Genomic DNA, 22,670 nt, shown 5'->3' with positions numbered 1-22,670 from the left:
CACCCACTCCTACAGCTTTGTTGTGCTGCATTCCAGGGGTTCCTGACGCCTTAGGTCAGGCGGCTGAATCCACAGCACTTTCAGAAGTTGTCTGAATGTTATATACCCAGAATGCAGTCAATAGTACTAATGATGGAGTGACAACAATGAAATCAAATGCCATTTGTATAGAAATTCCAGTACTTGGAAGTCCTAACTGTAGTGTCTTATTTCCCAGAATTCAAGATGTCCCAGAAAAGCCAGCCTAACCCTGAGGAACACAGCATCATGCTTGGCTTTCCCCAGGGATTCTGAGCACCAGAGAGCATTCCCGTTGGTTCAGAAGATGGGTAAGACTTATCAGAAACATTTAAAATCCTGGAGGAATCAAAGCTTCTTTCCCTTGTGTTATATGGGGCAGATCACACAAATTGTGTAGCATGCCTCACACAGTGGAGTACAATCTAAGTCCATTTGTTCACAGCAGATGTTACTTATACACGTGTATATGTTTAATGTACTAAACAGAGTCCTTTTTGCCTCACTCTGGTACCTAGTTTTCAAGGCTATCAAAACAAACCCCCCCAAAAATCTGGCCCTGCAGCTGGAAGGCCCAACACCAGCCTTCCTGCTGTTTATCTCAAGGGTCTGCCTGGTGAGTGGGAAGGAAAAAACTGCCTTCTGCTTCATAGATGGCAGCTTCCGACCCCACGACCTTTGCGTTTAAGAGTAGAGTGAGCACCACTGAGGTGGTCATTTCTGCTTACAGCCTGCAACCTTTGGTGCATATTACATGATTAATTAAGACTATTTGGTAAATCACATCAAGGTCAGTATTTTGCATTCCATTTTACAGCCTGTTCTGTAGAACCACACTTTCCACCTCTGCTGCTACTGTGCATCTCTTGGTTTCCTCTATACCTTTCTTTTCTTGATTCGTAGTGTGCTTCACCCATCAGATCACTGACTCTCTAAGCAGGAACTTAGGACTTTTGGCTTCTCCACAATACTAATGCCCCAGTGATGCTCAGGGACTCCCTGATAACATCCCAAAAGAGCCCAGACACCTAATGTCAAACGGACACACCACCGTGAGAAGTACTAAAGCAGAAGGTAGAGGTTTTTATTCTTAGAGAGTCACGGAGATTCTTTTCCCTCAAGTCATGCCTCGATTTATCAACACCATCTGAGGGCTGGCAGGAGAGCCTGAAAGAGAGAGCCTTTGGCTCCCACTGCTCCCGCTCTCCAGTTTCTATAGGGTCTGGAGAATGACTTTACTCCTCCCAGTTACCACAGCCCCATCTGCGTGATACGTAGAGTGAGCGCTGCATAATTTATGATGTGTAAGACTATAATTATGAACTAGGATTTCACAAATCAGGCCCGGTGGGAGCATAAGCTGGAGAGCCCGTGACCATGAAACTGAGCCCAGGTCTCTGTGAAGGGTCCACTGCTGCCCCACCCCATGTGGCTCATTCTGTCAGAGAACAGGCAGGGCCCTCACCAGCCTTGGGAGCCAGGCCTAGTGACAGAAACCCACAGCAGGGGCACCTGGCTGGCGCAGTGGGTTAGACCTCTGCCTTCAGCCCAGGTCATGATCTCAGGGTCCTGGAATCGAGCCCCGATTCGGGCTCTCTGCTCAGCAGGGAGCCTGCTTCCCTCTCTCTCTCTCTCTCTCTCTCTGCCTGCCTCTCTGCCTGCTTGGGATCTCTCTCTCTCTCTCTCTCTCTGTCAAATAAATAAATAAAATCTTTAAAAAAAAAAAAGAAAGAAAGAAAAGAAACCCACAGCAGTTGAACAGTGGAAGCCATATCTGCTCTCAAAGCAGTTGAGTTAGGTAAACAGAGCCCTTCTAAAACTTGGTATAGGACCCCTTTAGGTAGGCTGGAGCTCTCACAATGTGTTATTTTCTACACCTAGACCCTGGACACAAGCTTCTGAGTGTGTCAGGCAGAGAAAGGGTACCCATATGTAGACAGCCTCCCCACTCGCCTCCTTGACTTGAGACACCAGGAAGGCAGGAGGCCGCAAGAGAGATGGGTGCTTACTGTGCTGGTCGCTCCTGTCCCTTGTGCCGTCCACTGTGCCATCTGGAAGGATCCTCAGGAAGTGGCCCCCATTGCTACAGTAGAGGAGTTTGGGCTTCTTGTAATTCCCCGCAGGCAGATTAAACTTCTCCATCAGGGCGGTGAAGGTTGTGATTTCCCCTTCAGCCATGGCTCAGCGGCTACTGGTTATGGTGCTTTCAAGGCTGTAAGAAATCAGACAACCCTGTAGAATGTCCCGCCAGTGAAGGGGCCGCTTACCCTTTCCAGCAGGGAAGGAGAGCCTCAAGGCACGGGGCTCCCAGTGGGTCAGTAACCACAGACAACCCAGGTGATGGCCACTGGAGACGGGCCTGTGTGGTGGGCAGCAGTGAAGGAAGAAAGGTCTCTGGCCTGGGAGGGATTTTCAGGACATTTCTTACTTCCCAATTGGACACAGCTTTGGACCAGGCTGTGCATTTTTTAGAATTTCAAATTTAATCACTTGGCCAAGGGAAAAAAAAATAATGTTTTGGTCCCTCCTTCTGATCCACACATATCCTCAAATTAAACACTGGAGTGGCACTAAAATAACACCTGGGCCCTGGCTGAAACCCACAAAAGCCGGGAGGCCGGCACTGAGGTTTTGCTGTCCATCCTCCCACTGTTTTGGCTGGGGACTGCCGGCCCCGTGGACACAGATGGCTCTGACAGCCTGACTGTTGGGGACCCATAGAAAAAGGGATGGAGGCCTTGCAGACCACCCACGATAGGGACAGTGAAGGGTTCATGCATAAAGGGTTTGCTGGTGGGAATAGCACCGGAACGGGGAACAAGCCTATGGTGGGTGTTCCATGGGGGTTCTAAAGGGCAGACGCCACACCAAAGGAAACCTGATGAGACAGATCATGATGAAGGGTCTGCCAGTTATCCTTCCCCAGCTTTTCTTACCTCCTAATATCACACAGAGAAGGCAGGTCTGTCCCTTGTACAAAGGCTATCTTCCTCCTCATTATTTTCAAATGAGACCTACTTATTCTGATGAGGAAGCCTCCATATTACACAGTATAATCCTCTCATATTTTAGACACCCACTCTGTAGAGATTTATACCATCAGTGTAAAGATGTATCAGTGCCACAAAGCTAAGTTTTAAGAAGCAAAAGTAACAAACATTAGAACTTTAAAACCTCTTCTTGCCCCACCATTTAGGAGGACAATGCATTGGCCACTACAGGGCTACTCAGGGAAGAGGCGAAGAACTGGAAGACGATTTCGGGAGCTTCTTAACAAGAGTGAGCAGGTGGTGGTTGTGTACAGTGATTATCAGGGGGCCTTGTAATAATCATGACCATCACCATTCACACCTCCTCCATTCACGCAAGCAAGTTAGCTTGCATGACATTCCTTACTACTTTTTGAGACAGCCATTCATATTATTCCCATTTTTTCTAAAATGATGCTGAAGCTTTCAGATGTTTGATGGCCTCTCTAAGGTCAATACCTCCTAGGTGGTAGTGCCAAGACTCAAAAGGAGTGTGTTGAAACAAAACTATCACTTGCCCTTAACACCAGTAAAAGGTGAAGGGACTTCACTGATACTGTATCATTGCTGTAAGTGGGATTTTTACCTCTTGTGTGGCACAGACATCTACTCCGATGAGCTTGTTATGCATAAAGTTATTAATTTGTGACCCAGATGTTGGCTTTCACCAACTTTTGTCCCCATGTCAACCTTGAAGTGAGATTCCAGGCTTATCGTCATTCCCTGGAGACCTGACAACACCAGGCATTAGGGAGCCTGCCAGTCTTCTGTATGCCCTGCATTACTAACCATCCATCCATCCTTCCATGCATCCATCCTTCCATCCATCTATTTACCCATCCATCTATCTATCCTTCCTTCTGTCCATCCATCCATCCACCCACCCATCCATCTATCCACCCATTCTTCCATCCATCCATCCATGCATCCATCTATCCTTCCATGCATCCATCCATCCCTCCATCCATCCATCTACCCTTCCATCCATACATCTATCCATCCATCCACCCGCCCATCTATCCATTCATCCTTCCATCCACCCATCCTTCCATGCATATTTCCTTCCATCCATCCATCCACCCACCCATCTATCCATCCATCCTTCCATCCATCCATCCATCCTTCCATCCATCCATCCATGCATGCATCCTTCCGTCCATCCATCTATCCTTTCGTCCATCCATTCTTCCATGCATACTTCCTTCCATCCATCCATCCACCCATCCATCTATCCTTCCTTCCATCTATCCATCATCCACCCACCCATCTATCCATCCATACTTCCATCCATCCATCCATGCATGCATCCTTCTGTCCATCCATCCATCCTTCCATCTATCTATCCATCTTTCCTTCCTGCCATCCGTCCTTCTATCCAATCCATCCATCCATCCATCCTTCCTTCCATCCACCCATCCATCCTTCCACTCATCCATCCTTCCGTCCATCCATCCTTCCATCTTTGCTGCCTTCCTTCCTTCCTTCCTTCCTTCCATCCATCCATCCATTCCCAGGGCAGCCTCACAGAACTGCTCACATGGAAAGCAATTCCATCATAAGTCAAGGCAACAAATTTGAGTAATTTTTCTGGTGACTTTGGAATTAAGGTTCATGCTTGAAACCTCTCTTGTTTCTTTTGCTCCAGGCATTTTAATGTCTGTGGTCCATGTCTTCCAGTCTGAGTCACAGGGGCCAGTCATGGACCCCAGGTTCAGCTGTGCTTTGTAGTTCCTCTAACAGTCCTGAAAGGGAATTCTGCATATGCTACATAAACTGTATTTAAAGTTAAGCAATCCCAAATGTCACCTTCACATATAGTCAAACTCTGTCTAGCTCTTTTCAGATAATATAGTACCAGATCGAAGATGTTCTTTATATCTGCAGACTTTACCTTGTGGGGCATATTGCATTTCCTTCCCAAATTCACACTCTCTCTTCCAAACCTCCTCATTCATCCAAAAGCCTCTACATATATGGGCCCACCTCTCCCTCTCATGGTTTCTTTTTCTGTCTGTTCAGCCCTTTTTCACTCAACCTCTCAATTTCTCTCTCATTCCTCTTCCTCACTCCCCTTGCTTCTGGATCCCCTTCTGATATAAAGCAGTTTAGTTTTTCCAAACTTGGACATCTTTACCCATTACCTCTCCATTAACATGCAACAGTGATCAGATCCTGGTGCCTTAAAGTACAGCCAAGAGATATTAAGTATTTTTTCCCCTCCCAGGCACTTGCTAAGTTGTATACTTAATTTGGTACAGGAGACAATAATTATATACTGGTGGCTGCCATTTAACTGTATGAATAGCTATTCATATTGCCAGTCTTTGGTGGACAGGATTTTGTTTGTCATTGTCCCTGGGTTTCCTCAGTGGAGGTCCCTGTGTGCCCCTGACTGTGTGGGTATCAAGGATGGTTCCCTTCTAGATCTAGCACTGGTGGGGAGTCTCCACTGAGTTGTTTTCTAAGTGCTGGTATAGATTTGGCTCTATCCATTTGCCTTCTTGCTTCTATCCCCTTGGTATGAAGGGGGACCAGAAAGACCAGAAGGATCCTGAGGGTGGAGGCTCCATCTCTGGCCAAGGGTTGCTGTAATGCTCACATTCTCATGTACGTCTAAACCTGACAGTCTGGGCTTCGTCACTATGGAGATCTTCCCAGGTAAACAACCTTGTCCAGAGGCCAGCAGGTCCTCTGGTATCCCTCTCCTCCCAACCACAGTGCACCCTGCAGTTATAAAGCCACAACTCTGCTCTCTGCCTGCTCCCCCCAGTAAGAGGGACAGTCATGGGGGTGGCTGTACTGACTTCCAATTGCTCTCACCACCCTGCAGTTCACATCCTTAGCTGGAAACCCGAGGAGAACACGTTGACTCCTGAAACTGAGCCTTGAGTCAACATGAAGCTGATAGACCATGGCAGTGGGATTTATGAATCAGCTGAAACATACAAAAAATGAAATCCTTGGAGCACCTGGGTGGCTCAGTGGGTTAAAGCCTTTGCCTTCAGCTCAGGTCATGATCCGAGGGTCCTGGGATCGAGCCCCACATCAGGCTCTCTCCTCCATGGGGAGCCTGCTTCCTCCTCTCTCTCTTTCTGCCTGCCTCTCTGCCTACTTGTGATCTCTGTCTGTCAAATAAATAAATAAAATCTTTTAAAAAAAGAAAAAATGAAATCCTTTTTTGTTGCTGAAGAAAACCCCAGAGGCGCAAAAAGCCTTTATTATTTTGGCTTTATTTACAATTTACCTATATTTTAAGCAGTAGTTAGTCCTAAGTTTCTTGCCTACTCAGGATTCCTTAAAAGAAAGGAGTAAAGGAAGTCTATGACATGATAAAAAACCATTAAGCAACAGCCTGTACGGGCCCTTGGGGATTTTCACAAATTGTTCTAATAAATGAATCCATTAATCCATGACTACATGAAATCAGGCGTTAACCATAATGGAAATTTATAAGCTCTGCTTCTTGTTACTATTCTTTTTTTGTTGGCTGTCAGGGGTGGGGCTTATCTGTGTATATCCGTTGAGGGATGGAAAAAAATCAAGCCCCGTGGACTCCATGTCATCCCTGTGTGCTGAGCCCAGCCCTTTGAGATTTGGGGTGCTGGTGACATTTTAGGGAAAGCCAGATTTCTTGACTTACCAGTGACAACAAAGTGAGGGCAGTGTGATGCTTGTTGGAATATCTGTGCTAAGGCTGGCATATTTCGTCATCTGAAGCTACTCAAAAAGAACCTGAGCTCTGATGCATGAACAGGATGGTAAATATACGGGCCTGCCCAGCGACACAACAGTCACTTTTCAATCTGGGATAATAAGCAACACCATATGGCCCCAGCTATGCACAGGTTGACTCTGGGAACCTCGGCGAGTCATTCACTCCTTCTGAGATGTTTCTTCTAATAATCCCCATCCTGTCTACCTCATAGAGTTGTCTGAAGGGCTAATGGGCACCGTATACATAACACTTGAAAAGTACGAAAATGTGACCTGACCTGTAGGAGATACGAATAACTGGTTCTCTTGAACTAGTTGAAGCCCAGTGTGGTTTAGGTTAATCAATGGCCATCGAATGCTTAATTTAAAATAATTTTTCTGTTGTTATGCAAATAAGAGTTTTTCATTCCCTGTCATATTTGGGAGAAATTAGCTAAATTCCTTCCCCATCATTCAAGCTATAAGCATAGCAGAGAGGATGAAGGAGGTGACGGTAAGCCATGGCTATGTAAGAGAGAATCCAGATCCCCATTTTACACTCAGTTCTCGGCTTATCGACAGTTGTGGAAATGACGTTATGAAATCCACTATTTCGGAGAGCATTTGTGCTCAGTTTGGCCCTGGTAACGAAGCTAGCTGGAAAAACTTAGAGTTCCAAGAATCAAGGAGAGGCAAACACTGATGTATTTGTTTTTAACCCCTGTCACTGCACAGGTAATGCAAAATACCCATGAAGAGAATATTCTACAAAGTGTATAATGCCACCAAAGGCAAACGTATAGGCATCTGGCAATCTGATAATTGGACATGTGTCCTCCAGCCAAGGATATGTAAAATAGGTCTCCCCTTTGGTTCCAAATAGGCTCTAAGTCTCTATCAATGGCATCACCCTAAAGCATTAACTCTTTATTAGAGATATTAATTAACCTTGGTTTTGTTGAGTCAAATATTAAATGCCTATTAAATGTTAAGAGCAACTGCTTAAAGAAATGAAATAGAATGCAGTGATTCCAACCAGCAACTAGTAGGGATAAGGGAAATGAGGTGAAAAAAATAAAACTGTACTTATCCAAAGGCATCCATAAAAATAATAGAAAATCAAAAACAGTGCTCAAAATGAGGTGGCAGAAATAAATCCAAGTATATTTATAGCCACAATATAATGTAAATGGGCCAAATCTATTAACTACTGGATTTTTTAAAATTCCACCTACGTTCTGATTACAAGAGACATGTTTAAAACATAAGGACACAAGAAGGTTAAAAGCAAAAGGCTGAAGTGGGTAGGAGAAGAATAAATGAAACAAGATGGGATTGGGAGGGAGACAAACCATAAGTGACTCTTAATCTCACAAAACAAACTGAGGGTTGCTGGGGGGAGGGGGTTTGGGAGAAGGGGGTGGGATTATGGACACTGGGGAGGGTATGTGCTTTGGTGAGTGCTGTGAAGTGTGTAAACCTGGTGATTCACAGACCTGTACCCCTGGGGATAAAAATATATGTTTATAAAAAATTTTAAAAAAAAAGCAAAAGGCTGAAAAACAGATACCAGACCAATGTTAACAAAAGTTAAAAGTTGGTGTGGTTATGTTAATATCATAGAAGTTAGGTCTAAGGCAAAAAGAATGATGAATGATAAAAGGGATCACTGCATAATAAGTGGAATAATTCACCAGAAAGATATAAAAACTTAAGTTTATGTATACTTAGTGACTTAGCCTCCAAACATATGAAACAAAAATGAAAAGTATGAAGAGAACTTGGCAAGTCCACCAAGATAGTAGGAGACTTTAATACCTTTCTGTCACAAATGTTAAAGCAGACAGACAAAACATAGTAATAAGGGTGTAGACCAAACTTAACTGAATGAATTAACAACAGAACTCTGCACCCAACAATTAGTGAACACTCTTCTTTTCAAGGATGCATAGAACACTTGCAAAAACTGACCATGCTCCAAGTCACAAGGCAAGAGTCAACACAAGTAGAAGAATCCATTCTGTTCTGACTATTCTGTGGGTAGAGCAAAAATCACTCCCACTCATACCACTGGTGACAAAGCCCATTCAACTGCACCTTTTTAATGTCTCTTAAAATCGTCCTCTCTTCTCCGTCCTCACACTGGCTCCTCCCTGCTGATGTTGCACCTTGTCTCACCTGGGCTGCAAAGGTGTCTTCCCTAGCACTGCAACCTTCCAATCCACTATCAGCTCTGCTGCTAGTGTCCTTTCTAAGGCAGGAGTCTGATCATCCTTCTGCTGAGTACCTCTGGCTGTGTCCATGGCTTGTTTGCAGCCATCAGGATAAAACCCAGACCCCACCATGACCTGGGAGGTATTCATCATCAGGCCCTGCCTAACTCTCTTGCCTTTTCTCTTACTGGCCTGTTCTTCTTGTAGTCCCCCCACACCCTCACACTCACCCAGATGCATTCTTTCTCCCTCCCTCCCCCTTGCACAGTGGCTGGGCTGGGTCATCCTTTCCCTTCAAAAATTCATCTCAGATACGTCCTCCTCCAGAAAGCCAATAGGGACGCATCCCCAGCCCTAACTTCCCTCCTGTCCCTCCACACCACACATACCAGTTTAAGATTTTAATTGATTCCCTCTGTGCTCCTCTAGTAGCATATCATTTACCCTATGGAAGCCCTGGCTATAATTGCCACATATATCTCCCACTGAAACCATCCAGTGGTTTCCCATTGCTTGGGATTAAGACTAAGGCCTTATCCCTATTGTCTCATAATGTATATGAGTGTCGAGTCACTGTGTTGTACACCTACAACTAATGTAATATTGTATGTCAACTACGCTTCAATTACAAAACATACTTACAAGTTGCCTTTTGCTTCTTAAGAAAAGTTCTAAGGCCTTAATGGGCCTGTAGGGTTCTGAGGATCCGCCTTGGCGTCCCTGCATGCTGCATCACCCACCACGCTCTTTTCCCCACACTGGCCTTCCATTTCCCTGAAACCCCTGTGTCCCTGTTCACCCGGGATCTTGGCCTACATGGTTCCCTCTCTCTAGACACAATTCCTGTCTTTCCTTCCACCCCACTCACCTGGAACACCTACATTTTGTTCAAGTCCTAGTTCAGTTACCAATTCCTCAAGGAAGCCTTTGCTGACTTTCTGGAACTGGGTCAGGTTCCTCCCATTCTCATAGGACCATCTAACATTTCCTCCGGGCTCTCTTACTACATTTTTTAATTACACATTCATTCTTGTGATTATTTAATTAATCTCTCCATTTATGACTGGACTGTCAGCTCCACGACAGTACAAACCAATCTGCCTTGCTCACCATGGGAGCCCAGCGCCTGGCAAAATGCCTGGCATCTATCTAATGGGCCCTTGATAAATATTCGTTTATTGAGTGACTGCGTATCATTCAACTAACGTTACCTGACTGTCTCCTTTACTGGTCTCTGAAGCTCCAGAAAGAAGCTCTGCCTCTTTTTCTAGGCCCTGAATTTATTAGCAAATGCCTACACGTAATTATTGCCCTTGGCGTATTTGTGGATTGAATACCAGGCCAGTCTTTTCCTAGGAGCCTCTAGTGGAAACATGTTATCAGAAGACCTACTTTGAAGGTGGGGACCTTACAGGTATTAACAGAGAGGCTAAACCAAGACCCCAAATGTATTTTAAGTGGGTTCAAATTAGGCTGGAATACCCTGCCCTTGGTTAAAAGCAGACCCAAACATACGAACGCAAATATACCCCATCTTGTAGAAGACACTTCCTTACTTTTTCAAAGGTGATATTTGGGAACTGACGGATCTCAAAAACGGATCAGATCTTTTAGTTTCGAGTCTGACTTCTTTTTCGCACTGCGGAACAGCCTGTGAGGCCTAAAAAGAGCTCTAGGTTTTGTTATTTCTGTCAGGGAGGGCCAGGTTGTCAGTAGCCCACCTCACACCCTCTGGTGAAGGAAAGTTTGCCTGAAGAGAGGGAAACAGGGTTTTCTTCTGTCTTTTCCCCCTTCCTCCCTGCCTTAGGGGTCTGTACTGAGTCCTGGGTAGGAATGTGGCTGTGGCTCACTGGCTCTTAGTGGTCTGCTGCTCCCAGGCAAGCTGTGCTCCATAAGCAGCAAGCTCATCTTCCAGAGTTGGTTTGGCAAACTGTGGGCGTGGCCCTGGGGTGGACTCGACCACGTGTCCAGGAGGAGGTACCTCCAGGTTTGTGAAAGCCAATTTTTAAATATTCAGGTTAGTAAATCATTAATGGGCTTGAAATTACTCCTTTTGAGACTATTTACACCACAGAAATTGGAAAATAGTGTGATCAGGGCTTTTTTTCTCTCTCTTTTTTTCCCCTCTACCTCCCTTTCTTCCTTCAGTTTTTTCCTTTCTTCCTCTCCCTACCCCCCTACCCTGCCTTCCTTCCCTCCTTTTCTCTGGTAGCTGGTTCACCAGCATACTACTAGACTCAGGTTTCAGACCTGGCTGGATACTCACTCGGTCTCACAGAGCCTCAGTTTCCCCATCTGCAGAATGGGCCCCGTTAGCTACCACGCAGAATTGCTGTGTTCAATGATCACATGTATAAAGTGCTAAGCCCAGCATTTGAAAACTTGTAAGCAGTCACGGACGTTAGCTTGATTATCATTCTCCGTGTCGCTTGTTGTTTTGTTCTGCCAATCCCCTGTGCTACTGACTTAGCATTGAACAAACTTGAGTTTAACATTTAGTAGTATTTAGCGATATTTTTTAAAATATCATTTCCTAAGCAATCTTACCATTTGCTGATGTGCTGTGATGCCCTCCTCTCATTTACTCGGGGACTGAATATATTGTGTACTAGTCACCATTCTCAGTGTATTCATAGGTTTGTGTGTTACTGTCTGGGATGATAGAGAGCCTGTGGGTTCAATGTCTTTCTCTCCTGTTCTTAATTTAGAATCCTTCTAATCCTCAAGAATCCCCAAATCACTGAGAATAAACCATCCCCTGGCTTCCAGGATCAAATATTATTTGAGAGAGATCAAGATGTCATGCTCTAGATGCCAACCACTTCTACTCAGCACCTGCCACAGGCAGACTGTTCTGGAAATTTAAAAAAGAAAATAAGGAGAAAGAAACGGAAATGAAAAGAAAGACCCGAAATCCCTAATCTACATTCTGAGATGCAAAAAAGCTCTAAAAACTAGACATTCTTTCATAACTCAAATTGGGGCCAAACCTGATCCAAAATGTCCCGAGACCATGTAAAGTCTTTATCTATCACCCTTTATGTTAATATTTGTGTAATCTGGTGCAGAATCACCAACCAGTGTGTTTGATGACAGGGGATGGCCCTGGACCCCACTGAAGTCCTTCCATAATATACAATATACGTACCAAACCACCTGTCTAAAATCCCCAGCATCTCCATTCAGAAACATACCTAACCCCAAAGCTTTTCAGAGAAGGGATTCTGGGCTTGCAGTAGAAATCACTGTCTGTCTTTAAGGAGGTTATAATCTGGCCATACCAGATCGATCCAGCCGAGCTTCCGGTTGGAGGGGCAGAGATGCATGGACCACGTGTAGCCTGGAAATCCAGTTTAGCTGTTTCACCCAACAGCTCAGTCCCACTCTTACCCCCTGCACTGCTTCGTGAGGAATAGGAAACAGCAGAAACACACACATTCCCTGGGAACTCTTCCAGTATCTGTTATTCGTTCCCTGGGTTCTGGCTCTTCCGCCCCCAAAACACACACCCTCTTAGAGCATCATTCAGTTGGAGGTCAGGTATTAGTTTAATGCTTGGAGAGAACACCCTCCAAGAAGAGAAATGGTGCACTCCCCGGCACAGCGATGTGCCTGGCAGGCCACAGGCCTGTCTGAGCTGTGCGGGTGCTCCTCAGTCCGTAGCATCCTGCGGGCTCTGGGCCAGCCTGAAGACCTCCACACTTCTTACGTGGAAGTATCCTGCCTGCAGGTGGATGCTGTAGAGCCCTGGGCTTCCAGCCAGAAGCAAAGTGGTTCTGCAGCTGCTCCAGGGGTGTCCTCAAGGCTGTTCTCACTGACGTGCCTCCGAAACTCTTTTGAAAATGTTGTGCAAGTTACAATCTCCAGGACCAGCCCCCAAGGACATTCCTTTCCCACAGACAGCAGACCTTCCAGCTCGTAGGGAGACGGTCTGCTAGGTGTTTTTTGTTCTTCCCTCCTGACCTATAAAATTTGGCTTCTCCAAACTCAGTCTTTTGAAATATGTGTTTGTTATCTCTCTGGAAAGGCTGAGGGCTTGCCCTACCGTGGTTTCCCGATCGCCAGTTCTGGACATACCCATAAATAATCAAATAAGTTCATAAATCAAAAAGTAGTGACCTTTTCTTGAACATTTACTATGTATCAAGTACTGTCCCAAGTGCTTTACATACATTATTTTAATTAATCCTTGGTGAAGGTCTGTGACATAGGCATTGCTTTTCCCTTTCCTTCCTTCCTTCCTCCCTTCTTCCTTCTTTCCGTTTTTGCTCCCTTCCTTCCTTCCTCTCTCTCTCTCTCTTTCTGTCGGCTGAGAGAGAAATGAATAGAGTAGTATTTTCTATGTAATCATCTACCTTACCCTGCTCATGTCCCAAAGATTGATTAACTGAACAGGGAGGCTGCCCTGAACTGAACTCAAGGCATGGCTTTTTTATCCCTAGTTTGCAGCTAAGGACACCAAGGCTGGGAGAGTTTAAACAGTTTGTCTAAGGTCACGCAGATAAATCAGTGTTAGAGTCAAGATCTGAACGTAGTGTTTTCTTTCTTTCTTTTTTTTTTTTTTTTAAAAGATTTTATTTATTTATTTGTCAGAGAGAGAGAGCGAGCACAGGCAGACAGAGTGGCAGGCAGAGTCAGAGGGAGAAGCAGGCTCCCTGCGGAGAAAGGACGCTGGGATTATGACCTGAGCGGAAGGCAGCTGCTTAACCAACTGAGCCACCCAGGCGTCCCTGAACGTAGTGTTTTCTAACCACAGAGTTCATGATTGTAACTGCCAAAGATATACGGGAAAGAGACAAAAGGCCCTTTGGATAACTGACCCTTAGCTTCTCTATTGTGTTTAACCCCCCCCCCCCGCCCCCCACCCTCCCATTCCCTATAATTCCCGTAACCCCATCAACAGATTCTTGTGTCTATTGAATGGAGTCCTTGCAGGTTCCTCCCTTGACCCAGAATGGCCTCTCTCTCAGTGCTATAAATACCCCACCAGCAATTTTCTGATCATCACTGTGATGCTTCTTCCCCAAGATGACCCAAGATGGCAGTCAAGTCCCTCCTGGCCTTTGTCACAGTAGAATCACTTGCCATTGCTTTCAAAGGGCTGGGGTGAGGCCAGAGCCCACTGGGGGAACCGAGTGGATAGTCCTACTTCCGACTGGGCTGGAAAGGCCAGGAAAAAGGGAAGTTCTTGTAGACCTGGGCTTTGGTTTCTGCTGTGTCTCATTAACCATTTGTCTGACTGGGCAAGTCATTAACCTATCTGATCTTCACCTGCCTCCTCTGTAAAATGGAGCCATTGAGCGTGCTGATCTTGTGGCAGTGCTGTGAGGAAGGACTAGAGCCCCGAAGGCCTGGGAGGGGCCACACCTGTAGTTAGCGCCTGGGAAATAGAAGGCATTGTTATAGTTGTTAATATGAGCCTATGGTTTCAGGCATTGGTTATTTACATTTTTATGGCACTTGGAGTCTCACCAAACATTTCATATGAGTAAGCAGGCATCTCTGGATGCCTGTTGTGTGTAGATGCTGTAAGACATACTTGGTAATTACTGTTTATTTCCTATTCCTCCTATGACGTGGGATAGATGAACCCTTTCTCTTTTTCTCTAGTCAAGAGAAGTGAGACACAGAGAGGCTGAACATCTTATCAAAGCAAATCTGTGGCTGAGCCAAGAGCAAAACCCTGAGCCCCAAGACATAATTTATTATGTCAGCCCTCTGTTGGTCAGCCTCATTTCCAAGGGCCCCAAGTGTGCTCAGAACACTGAAGAGTAAAAAGGACAAAACTCACATTTCTGCCAGGCAGATGATCTCCAGGCGTCTCTGGAAGAATGGTTAGCAATCCTGGTGTGAAGTTTTGTGTTTAAGGTGCTTGGATACGAAGGAGGATTGTAAACCCCGTGGAGCTCGTTTCACATGTCAGAGTCTATTCTGGATCTTGAAAGTGGGCCATGGAGGCCCAGGCTGTGCCCCAGGAGAGCTACATTCCTGCAGAGGCTTCTAGCACTATGCAGGAAGCAGGCGGGGGGAGCAGGGCCCAGGATTTGCAAAGGGACCCAGTGGGTGTCTCCAAAGGGCAGGAAAAAAATAATAAGCTGTCCCAGCGCTTGCCTGCTGGGGCTTAGTTTTTGCAGAACCTACATTAGGACAGTATAAACCTTGTTTCCTTTTGCATGATTTCTTTTTAAGGACTTTGGCTATTTTTAGAGGCTCCTTTCACTTGCCAGCTCCCTTTGATCCCACAAAAAAAAGTCTAAAAGGGACCATTCCCCCATCTGCACATTTTGCCTCATTTCAGCAGGCCCAATGGCTCTCATAGTTCTTTGGCCATGTTGTTCCACACCCAGCCCTATCCACATTGGTGTTCCACACACAGCCCTATCCACAGCCTAGCTGTTGGCAGGAACCAGGTGGGTTTTATGGGAAGGAGGTGAAGTAAGAGAATATCACTGGAGGCCCTGGGCAAGGACTGGGTTTGATAAGGGATGAAAGAGCTTGAAAGTGCGTTAAAATCTTGTATCCAAGAGGGTAAACTAAGAGATAAATTTCAGCCCCCGGTGTCTAGCATATCCGGGAAGGTGCTCATTGCACATCGCAAGCATTGGTAGGTACCAGTAACCTTGATAGTATGCTCATCTGCCAACCATGGCCTCTCAGGGGAGTTTGCATTCAAGTTGGCAGGTAGTTCAAAGCAGGGTTTGCTTTCATTCCTTCAACTCCTCATGGTTCTTCTCCTTGTTTATTTCTTTTTTTCTGACTGACCTTTCAAAGCCATTTCTATCTTGCACCGTCCATTGCTCCTCGCTTGTTTTGAGATCAAAGTGCTACTCTGTTGGGTGGGGTTGTTTGAAAAATGGACAATTTCTACATTATTGGCCTCTGAAAGTAGATTAGGCAACAGGAGGCAAGAAGAAATGTCAGAAGGATTTCTTACTTCACTAGGCTGCCATCTTTTTGTGCGTAATTTCTGCCGGCTTTTAAAGGTCATACATTCCTTGGTTCCTCCTTGGTGTTGGCGAGTTAAAGGGGCTCCTCGGGAATTCCATAAATCTAGATGTTTAGATGGGCCTATAGGGATAGGACAGACAGAAGGCAGAACATTTTCCGGTGTTTTCCAGTATTATATTCTTGATCCTTCAGTGGTGGGAAGACCTTTCCCATAGATGCGTTTGGGTAGAAAATAAGTTCATAGTGTTCCTTTTCAAAACTGTTCTCCAGGGACGCCTGGGTGGCTCAGTTGGTTAAGCAGCTGCCTTCGGCTCAGGTCATGATCCCAGCATCCTGGGATCGAGTCCCACATCGGGCTCCTTGCTCCACAGGGAGCCTGCTTCTCCCTCTGACTCTGCCTTCCACTCTGTCTGCCTGTGCTCGCTCTTGCTCGCTCTCTCTCTGACAAATAAATAAATAAAATCTTTAAAAAAATTTAAAAAAAAAAACTGTTCTCCATAGAAGTAAATCATTAGGTTATAAAATTTCATATTCTGTGGTGGGAGTTTGGTTGATTTGATTTGCAAAAATTCTTCACAGCATTTTCAGCAACATAAATATTATGGGAAGCAAGATATTTTCCTGCTGGAGTCTAAATGTGTCGGGCCCACCCTATCTAGGCATCTCCCCTCACTTCCCTGTCTATACTTCTGTAACACTTACGATAATTTATGATCTTATATTTGTGTTTGCTTCCTAGTTATTGACTGTCTCTTGCCAACACATCTCGCAACACGCACATGCACATGTACACACACAGTGGATTATAAGCCTCATGAGGACCCACATTCAGGCTTGATTTGCTCCCACATGAGAGCACCCCGATGTGTGCCTGATGTACAGTGATACCTCAGTAAGTATTTGGGAATGAATGAATTCAAGAAATATGTTCTTAGGAAAGCTGTTCGGTTTAACACACCTAACTTACAAAAATAATCTCTATGGAAAAAGGTGGTATTTAAGTTTAGTTTCCTTTCTGTACAGGTCCATTTAAGTGTGGGAATTAGTGTTTGTCAGAGAAGAGTGTTTGCCTAGAGAGCTGGAATCACTGGTTATCCAGATAGAACTTCTAAGGAATAGTAAGAGGCCCATCACTTTCTTTTCTCTCATTTAACCTTCAATCTGTATATCCTTTCTTTCTTTCTTCCTGTATTCACTAAATGCTAGCCTATCATGATAAACGCCAATCATGGTAAAACAGGGATAATGCTATACCTTCCTCACTCGATTGGTGTGAGCGTAAAATGAGATCATTGTATTTACCAGTTTCTGGCAAAGTTCCTAAAATATGAAGAGCCTGATATCAGCTGTTAACACTATCAGAAATATTTGTGGAATGACTGAGGGGAGGGGTGTGGGAGGTTGTGTGAGCCTGGTGATAGGTAGTATGCAGGGCACATGGAGTACTGGGTGTGGTGCATAAACAATGAATTCTGGAACACTGAAAAGAAATTTTAAAAATAAAAATTAAAAAAACAAGTATTTATGGAGCGACTGTGGTATACTTTTTTTCTCAGAATCAGGAAAAAGAGTAGCATCTGTACCACCAGGGGGCTTGCGATGATTTTTGTCTTTAGTTTTCTTTGCATACTGTCTACTTGAAGAGCAGAAGGTGATGTGGTGGCCTCTTGGTTTACAGGTGGGGAAGGTCAGCTTAGCCAGAACAAGAGTGAGGAAATGAATACAATATAAAAATTTTAAGTATAAACACTATCAGTATTACAGATGTTTTCCTTTTGCCTCAGGTTCCTTATGTGGCTTGGCACAGCATGTTGCTGATCCTGTCTTTTTAAAAGAAATTTGTTTTGCTCATCAAGGATTGTTTTGCCCTAAATTTGATTTTTCAAAAAAATATTGCACGAAAGGGGGTGCACACAGGCTCAGTTAGAAGAGCACATGACTCTTGATCTTGGGTCATGGCTTTGATCCCCACACTGGGTGTAGAGATTACTTAAGAAACACATAAACTTCAGAAAATATTGCACTTGGGACACCTGGGTGGCTCAGTTGGTTAAGCGGCTGCCTTTGGCTCAGGTCATGATCTCAGGGTTCTGGCATCAAGTCCCACATTGGGCTCCTGGCTCAGCGGGGAGCCTGCCTCTCCCTCTGCCTTCTGCTCTCCCTGCTTGTGCTCAGTTGCTTTTCTCTCTCTCTGACAAATAAATAAATAAAATCTTAAAAAAAAAAAAAAAGAAAATTTCTAAAAATAAATAAAAATAAAAAATATTGCACTAAAATATTATTTATCTTGGTTTCTGAGTAAATTTTGTGCCCAAAGCAAGTGCCTCCCTTGCCTCACCTTAGTCCCAGCCCTGTATGCTGGTTGAATTCCTAAGCTCTTATGGTTAAGTCAGGAGCTATCAAATTTATGTACTTAGTACCTACTGTCAACACCCAGTCCAGTCTGCTGTCTTAACTTCTGAAATAGCCTTCTCTCTAGTCCTTGGCCCCTCCCATCACATTTATCTCTTTGAAAACCTACATCAACTTTTTGTTTGTAGCCTTCTATAGCTTTTCATTCCCATAAAGTGAAGTCTGAATCCTTACCATGGCCTGCAAGCTCCTGGGTGGTCTGACCTGACCTCCCACCATCCCCTCCCTTTGCCCACTGCATTCAACTCACTCCTCCACTCCTCCATTCCTGTCTTCTCTTGGATTCTTGAGGCTAGTGTGGTATTTTCCACATGACTGCCTTCATACACATTGTTGTTCACTTTCTAGCACTTTCCCCTGGCTGGCTCCTCTTTACTCTTCAGATGGCAGCTGAAGCCACCTCCTCAAAGGTCTTCCCTGACCTCCCAATCTAAGTTCTGTCCTCACCTCTGCCTCCATTAGTCTCTTCTATACCTCCTGTTCACCATTTGTAATTAAGTATATATATATATATATATATATATATATATATATATATCCATCCATGTGTTGACCTGACCGATGTCTTCCTCACCCAGTGGACTGTAAGCTCCTGGAGGGCAGAAGCCCTGTTTGTTTACCACCTTCTCCCCAACCCGTAAACGGTGCCTGGCACCGAGGGGATGCTTGATTATTTGTTGAATAAAAGGGAATTAGTGAATAAATCAGTCTTCAGCTTGCAAAATCTTGACCTGGGGACTCTGCTGCGTACTAAGGGACTTTCATGTCCCATTCTACTCTTTGTTGTCTTGACCTTTGCTCTTCTAGAGTAAGTGTTTTTCCCCCAGATTATTTTTATTGGAAAAAGTGAAGCAAATATAGAGATAATTATTGATTGTCACTCAGCAAGTCTCTGCTCCCTATCACCAACATCCTCCTGGAAGCCTGTTGCAGGATTCCTGGGAACCACAGGAAATAAGGCCACTAAACCACTTGAAATGCTTTTATAAAAATAGACTGGCCTTGACCTTCTTCCTGTGGAGGGCCTCTTTCCTCTGCACAAACATTGCAAAGAAATGTTATCTGCTCTTAGAAACCTCCCACATCAATCATCCTCCCAGCAGGATTTATCTGGACTTGGAATCCTGTTCTGAAATGGTCTTCCTACTGCCTGGGCCATCACCTGAGCAAATTGCACATTTACTATTTCTGTGCTGTTGTTTTTATACTGCAGTGACAAGACAGACAGCAATCAAGGCCTGAGGGACCTGTGGGGACAGTCCAGTGTGCACTGATACACCCACAGGGGCAGTCTCTTCCTCCCCAGAGCTTCACACCACTTTTCTTGGGACCCCAGTACAGATGTGCTCCTCATTTTGATTGCTGTCTCCTTATCAAATTCCTTATTTGTGAATTGTATTTAAACTAAGATGTGTAGTTTAATTTCCTTGTTTCATTTCCTTGTTTAAAGGAAGCTTTCTCTCTCAAGTATTAATGCTTAATATTAATTAAGCATCCCATGAACAACAGAAGACAGTCTTGTGGTAAGTATAATGAATTAGGCTCTGTTTCCTGCCCTGGCAGCCCTTTTGCTTGCAGAAAGAGGGAAGCAATTGAAAACATAATTGCACCAGCCCAAAGCTGTCTCCGTGAATAAAGTCTTAGTAACTGAAGGAAACTTCAAAGGGGGCTCCTTTTCTCTCTACAGTTTGATCGAGAGATACCTTCCTACTACTCAGAACTTCTGTATCATCAGGGGTCCCTGCCCTTCCTTTGTAAAACAAAGGGTTAATAGGGTCTGTTGCTTTTCAGCAAATAAGCAGAGGATGTCAGTCCCCTTAGAAGCCCTCAAATATAAAAGAGGGATAGAAAAAAACAAGAAAATTACAGATGAATGTCAGTAAGAAGTCTTTAAAGATTGTCCCTGATCCTATCAGCCAAAGATAACTTCTGTTAACATGTCTGTTCATAGGGATAGAAGCCTTTTACAAAGGGCCTTATATATAGGAATATCACAGGTTTTCCTGAAACAGAAAGACAGCTTTCTGCTTTCTTAGATTTCTGCATTGTTTGCCTGATTTCTGTTTTGTTGCTATCTTTATTTTTCATTTTTCTTATTTTGGCTTACTTTTACTTTACTTTGCCCTTTTATTTATTTATTTTCTTACTTATCTACTTATTTTAATATCTTTTTAAAGATTTTATTTATTTGTCAGAGAGAGCATGCACAAGCAGAAGGAGGGGCAGGCAGAGGGAGAAGCAGAATCCCCACTGAGCAGGGAGCCTGATGAGGGGCTTGATCCCAGGACTCCTGGGACCATGACCTGAGCTGAAGCCAGACCCTTAACCGACAGCTGCCCAGGTGCCCTCATTTACTTATTTTCATGCAGAATATTGGGTCATCAATATTAGACCTTAATTTATTTTTAATATGAGTAGCTAAAGATAAAATTTCCCTTTAATAGTTGTTTTAGTTGCCTCCCCAAATTTTCATATGCTATATTTTGTATATTGTTCAGTTTAAATTACTCTAAAAATTCTCCTTACCCTATAAATGTTCTTTTGAAGGATTATTTCAAAGTGTGTTGTTTAATTGAAAATATTTGCAGTTTTCCTAGTTAGGTTTTTGATATCTCAGTTAATTACGCTGTGATCAGAGAGTTTATTCCATATGATTTCAATTCTATTTAATGGATTCAGGCTTGGTCTGAAGAAAGTAGAATCACATGATTCCACTTCGTAAATTATACATATATATCAATTGTTTTATAATCTGCTTATTTATAAGCAGACTTGACTAAATACATTAGGATTGTTTTCCTCATTAATAAACATGAATCTTGGGGCACCTGGGTGGCTCAGTGGGTTAAAGCCTCTGCCTTCAGGTCAGATCATGATCCCCGGGTCCTGGGATCGAGCCCCACATCGGGCTTTCTGCTCAGCGAGGAGCCTGCTTACTCCTCTCTCTCTCTGCCTGCCTCTCTGCCTACTTGTGATCTCTGTCTGTCAAATAAATAAATAAAATCTTTAAAAATAAATAAATAATAAACATAAATCTGTGTCTCCATTTGTAATGGCTACAGAGGATTATAGGATTCTGTATTATGGACATGCAAAATTCTGTGAGCTGATCTTCTGTTGGACACTTGGTTGTGTACTATTTGTCACTATTACAAACACAGCAGCTCTAGTCATCCTTGCACCCCGTGCCTTGCATCCTCCCTTCCTCTGGGGAGGATTTATGGATGTGGAATTGCTGGGGGAAGCATGTGCATTTTGTTAAGGTTTTCACTCAAAATATTCAGAAGGTTTCTGCCCATTATGGCTTTAAGTTAAGTTCCATTTTACTCCTTGTCATACATGGTCTTCCCTTCTGATTTATATGTCTGCCCTTCAAGGTAGAGGAGAAATTAATTTGAAAGTTTCAGACCTGCTGACTTTGGTTTCAGAATCACCACATAAAATGGGAGCCTTGCCCCCACTTGTCTCAAGGTGCTCTGAGGGTGCGCAGCACCCTTCTTGGGATTTCACCGTAGGCGTTTCTGGATGCGTGACCCAAGCAGAGGGTTGCTTTTCCAGCGTGAACTCGGGCACTTGCCAGAGTCCACTAGGCGGAGACTCAGGGGGAGCAGAATGCGGGGAGGCAGCGTTGGCTGTGGACAGCCTTGGAGTTGTCTTTTGATTGATAATTGGCCTCTTTACTGCTTCACTGCACCATCCTTGCCTCTCTGCTCTGACAAACCATTCCTGACCTCTGGTCAAAGCTCAGCTCCTCTCTAAATCTGCCGGCATTGATGACTCTATGACCCAGCAATTCCCAGACCTCTGGTAAAACTACCTGCCAGTGCTTTATGTCTGTCTCTTTCATCCACTGTGAATTTGTAAATTTACCATAAATTCTTACAAGGGGGACCTCACCTCCCACTTACTTAACCTGGGGTTCTTGTGCCTGCCGCAGAGCACAATGTAGTGAAGGCCGTCAGTAACACGTACTGAACTAAGAACCTGCTTCATCTCCCAGGCGGAGGTAAGGCTTGGTACAGCCTAAAATAAAAACAGCAGATGACTGAGAATTCTCACTCATGTCACCTTCCAAATGGGGTCTGTCCTTGTATTTAAAATAAGAGACAGCCAAGATACAAGGTAAGAAATCACTGTGATTCAGACCGACAGGTATTACACTGACCGGCAATACCTCTGACTCACCCCTTTCTAGCTAGATGCGTGGCTGCCGGCAAGCCACTCCTGCTGTCTGAATCTGTCCTCACGTGAATGGTACCTGCTCACAGGGTGGCTGTAAGGATGGCATTTGGTCGGAGCGTGTGCATGACTGTCTTTCATATTTTGGGAATTCACAAAAGACCAGCCTCCCTCCTGG

General features: G+C 44.4%; 2 protein-coding genes across 8 annotated transcripts in view; one reads left to right on the top strand and one right to left on the bottom strand.

Moving 5' to 3' along the window:
* The window catches only part of LOC309862014 (uncharacterized protein), a 368,153-nt gene that overhangs the window by 266,075 nt on the left and 79,408 nt on the right, over window positions 1-22,670 (top strand). For 2 of the 5 annotated variants that reach the window (XM_082725311.1, XM_082725312.1), the window contains 3 exons: window positions 218-329; window positions 3,215-3,297; window positions 5,878-6,213. In XM_082725311.1, coding sequence (XP_082581437.1) covers window positions 218-329; window positions 3,215-3,297; window positions 5,878-5,916 — 234 coding nt within the window. In that variant the 3' untranslated portion in view covers window positions 5,917-6,213. Of the gene's footprint in view, window positions 1-217; window positions 330-3,214; window positions 3,701-5,877; window positions 6,214-14,563; window positions 14,648-22,670 lie in introns of those variants that run through there. The other 3 variants (XR_014310281.1, XR_014310282.1, XR_014310279.1) reach the window with 3 other exon arrangements.
* The window catches only part of FGF1 (fibroblast growth factor 1), a 99,034-nt gene that overhangs the window by 18,779 nt on the left and 57,585 nt on the right, over window positions 1-22,670 (bottom strand). For all 3 annotated transcript variants that reach the window (XM_082725308.1, XM_082725309.1, XM_082725310.1), the window contains one exon: window positions 2,028-2,230. In XM_082725308.1, the coding sequence (XP_082581434.1) occupies window positions 2,028-2,196 (169 nt within the window). In that variant the 5' untranslated portion in view covers window positions 2,197-2,230. The remainder of the gene's footprint in view (window positions 1-2,027; window positions 2,231-22,670) is intronic.

Source organism: Mustela nivalis (assembly GCF_964662115.1).
Source record: "Mustela nivalis genome assembly, chromosome: 3".
NCBI classification, from domain to species: Eukaryota; Metazoa; Chordata; class Mammalia; order Carnivora; family Mustelidae; genus Mustela; species Mustela nivalis.
The sequence above is the reverse complement of the archived record's forward strand: the minus strand, read 5'-3'. Positions and strand labels throughout refer to the sequence as shown.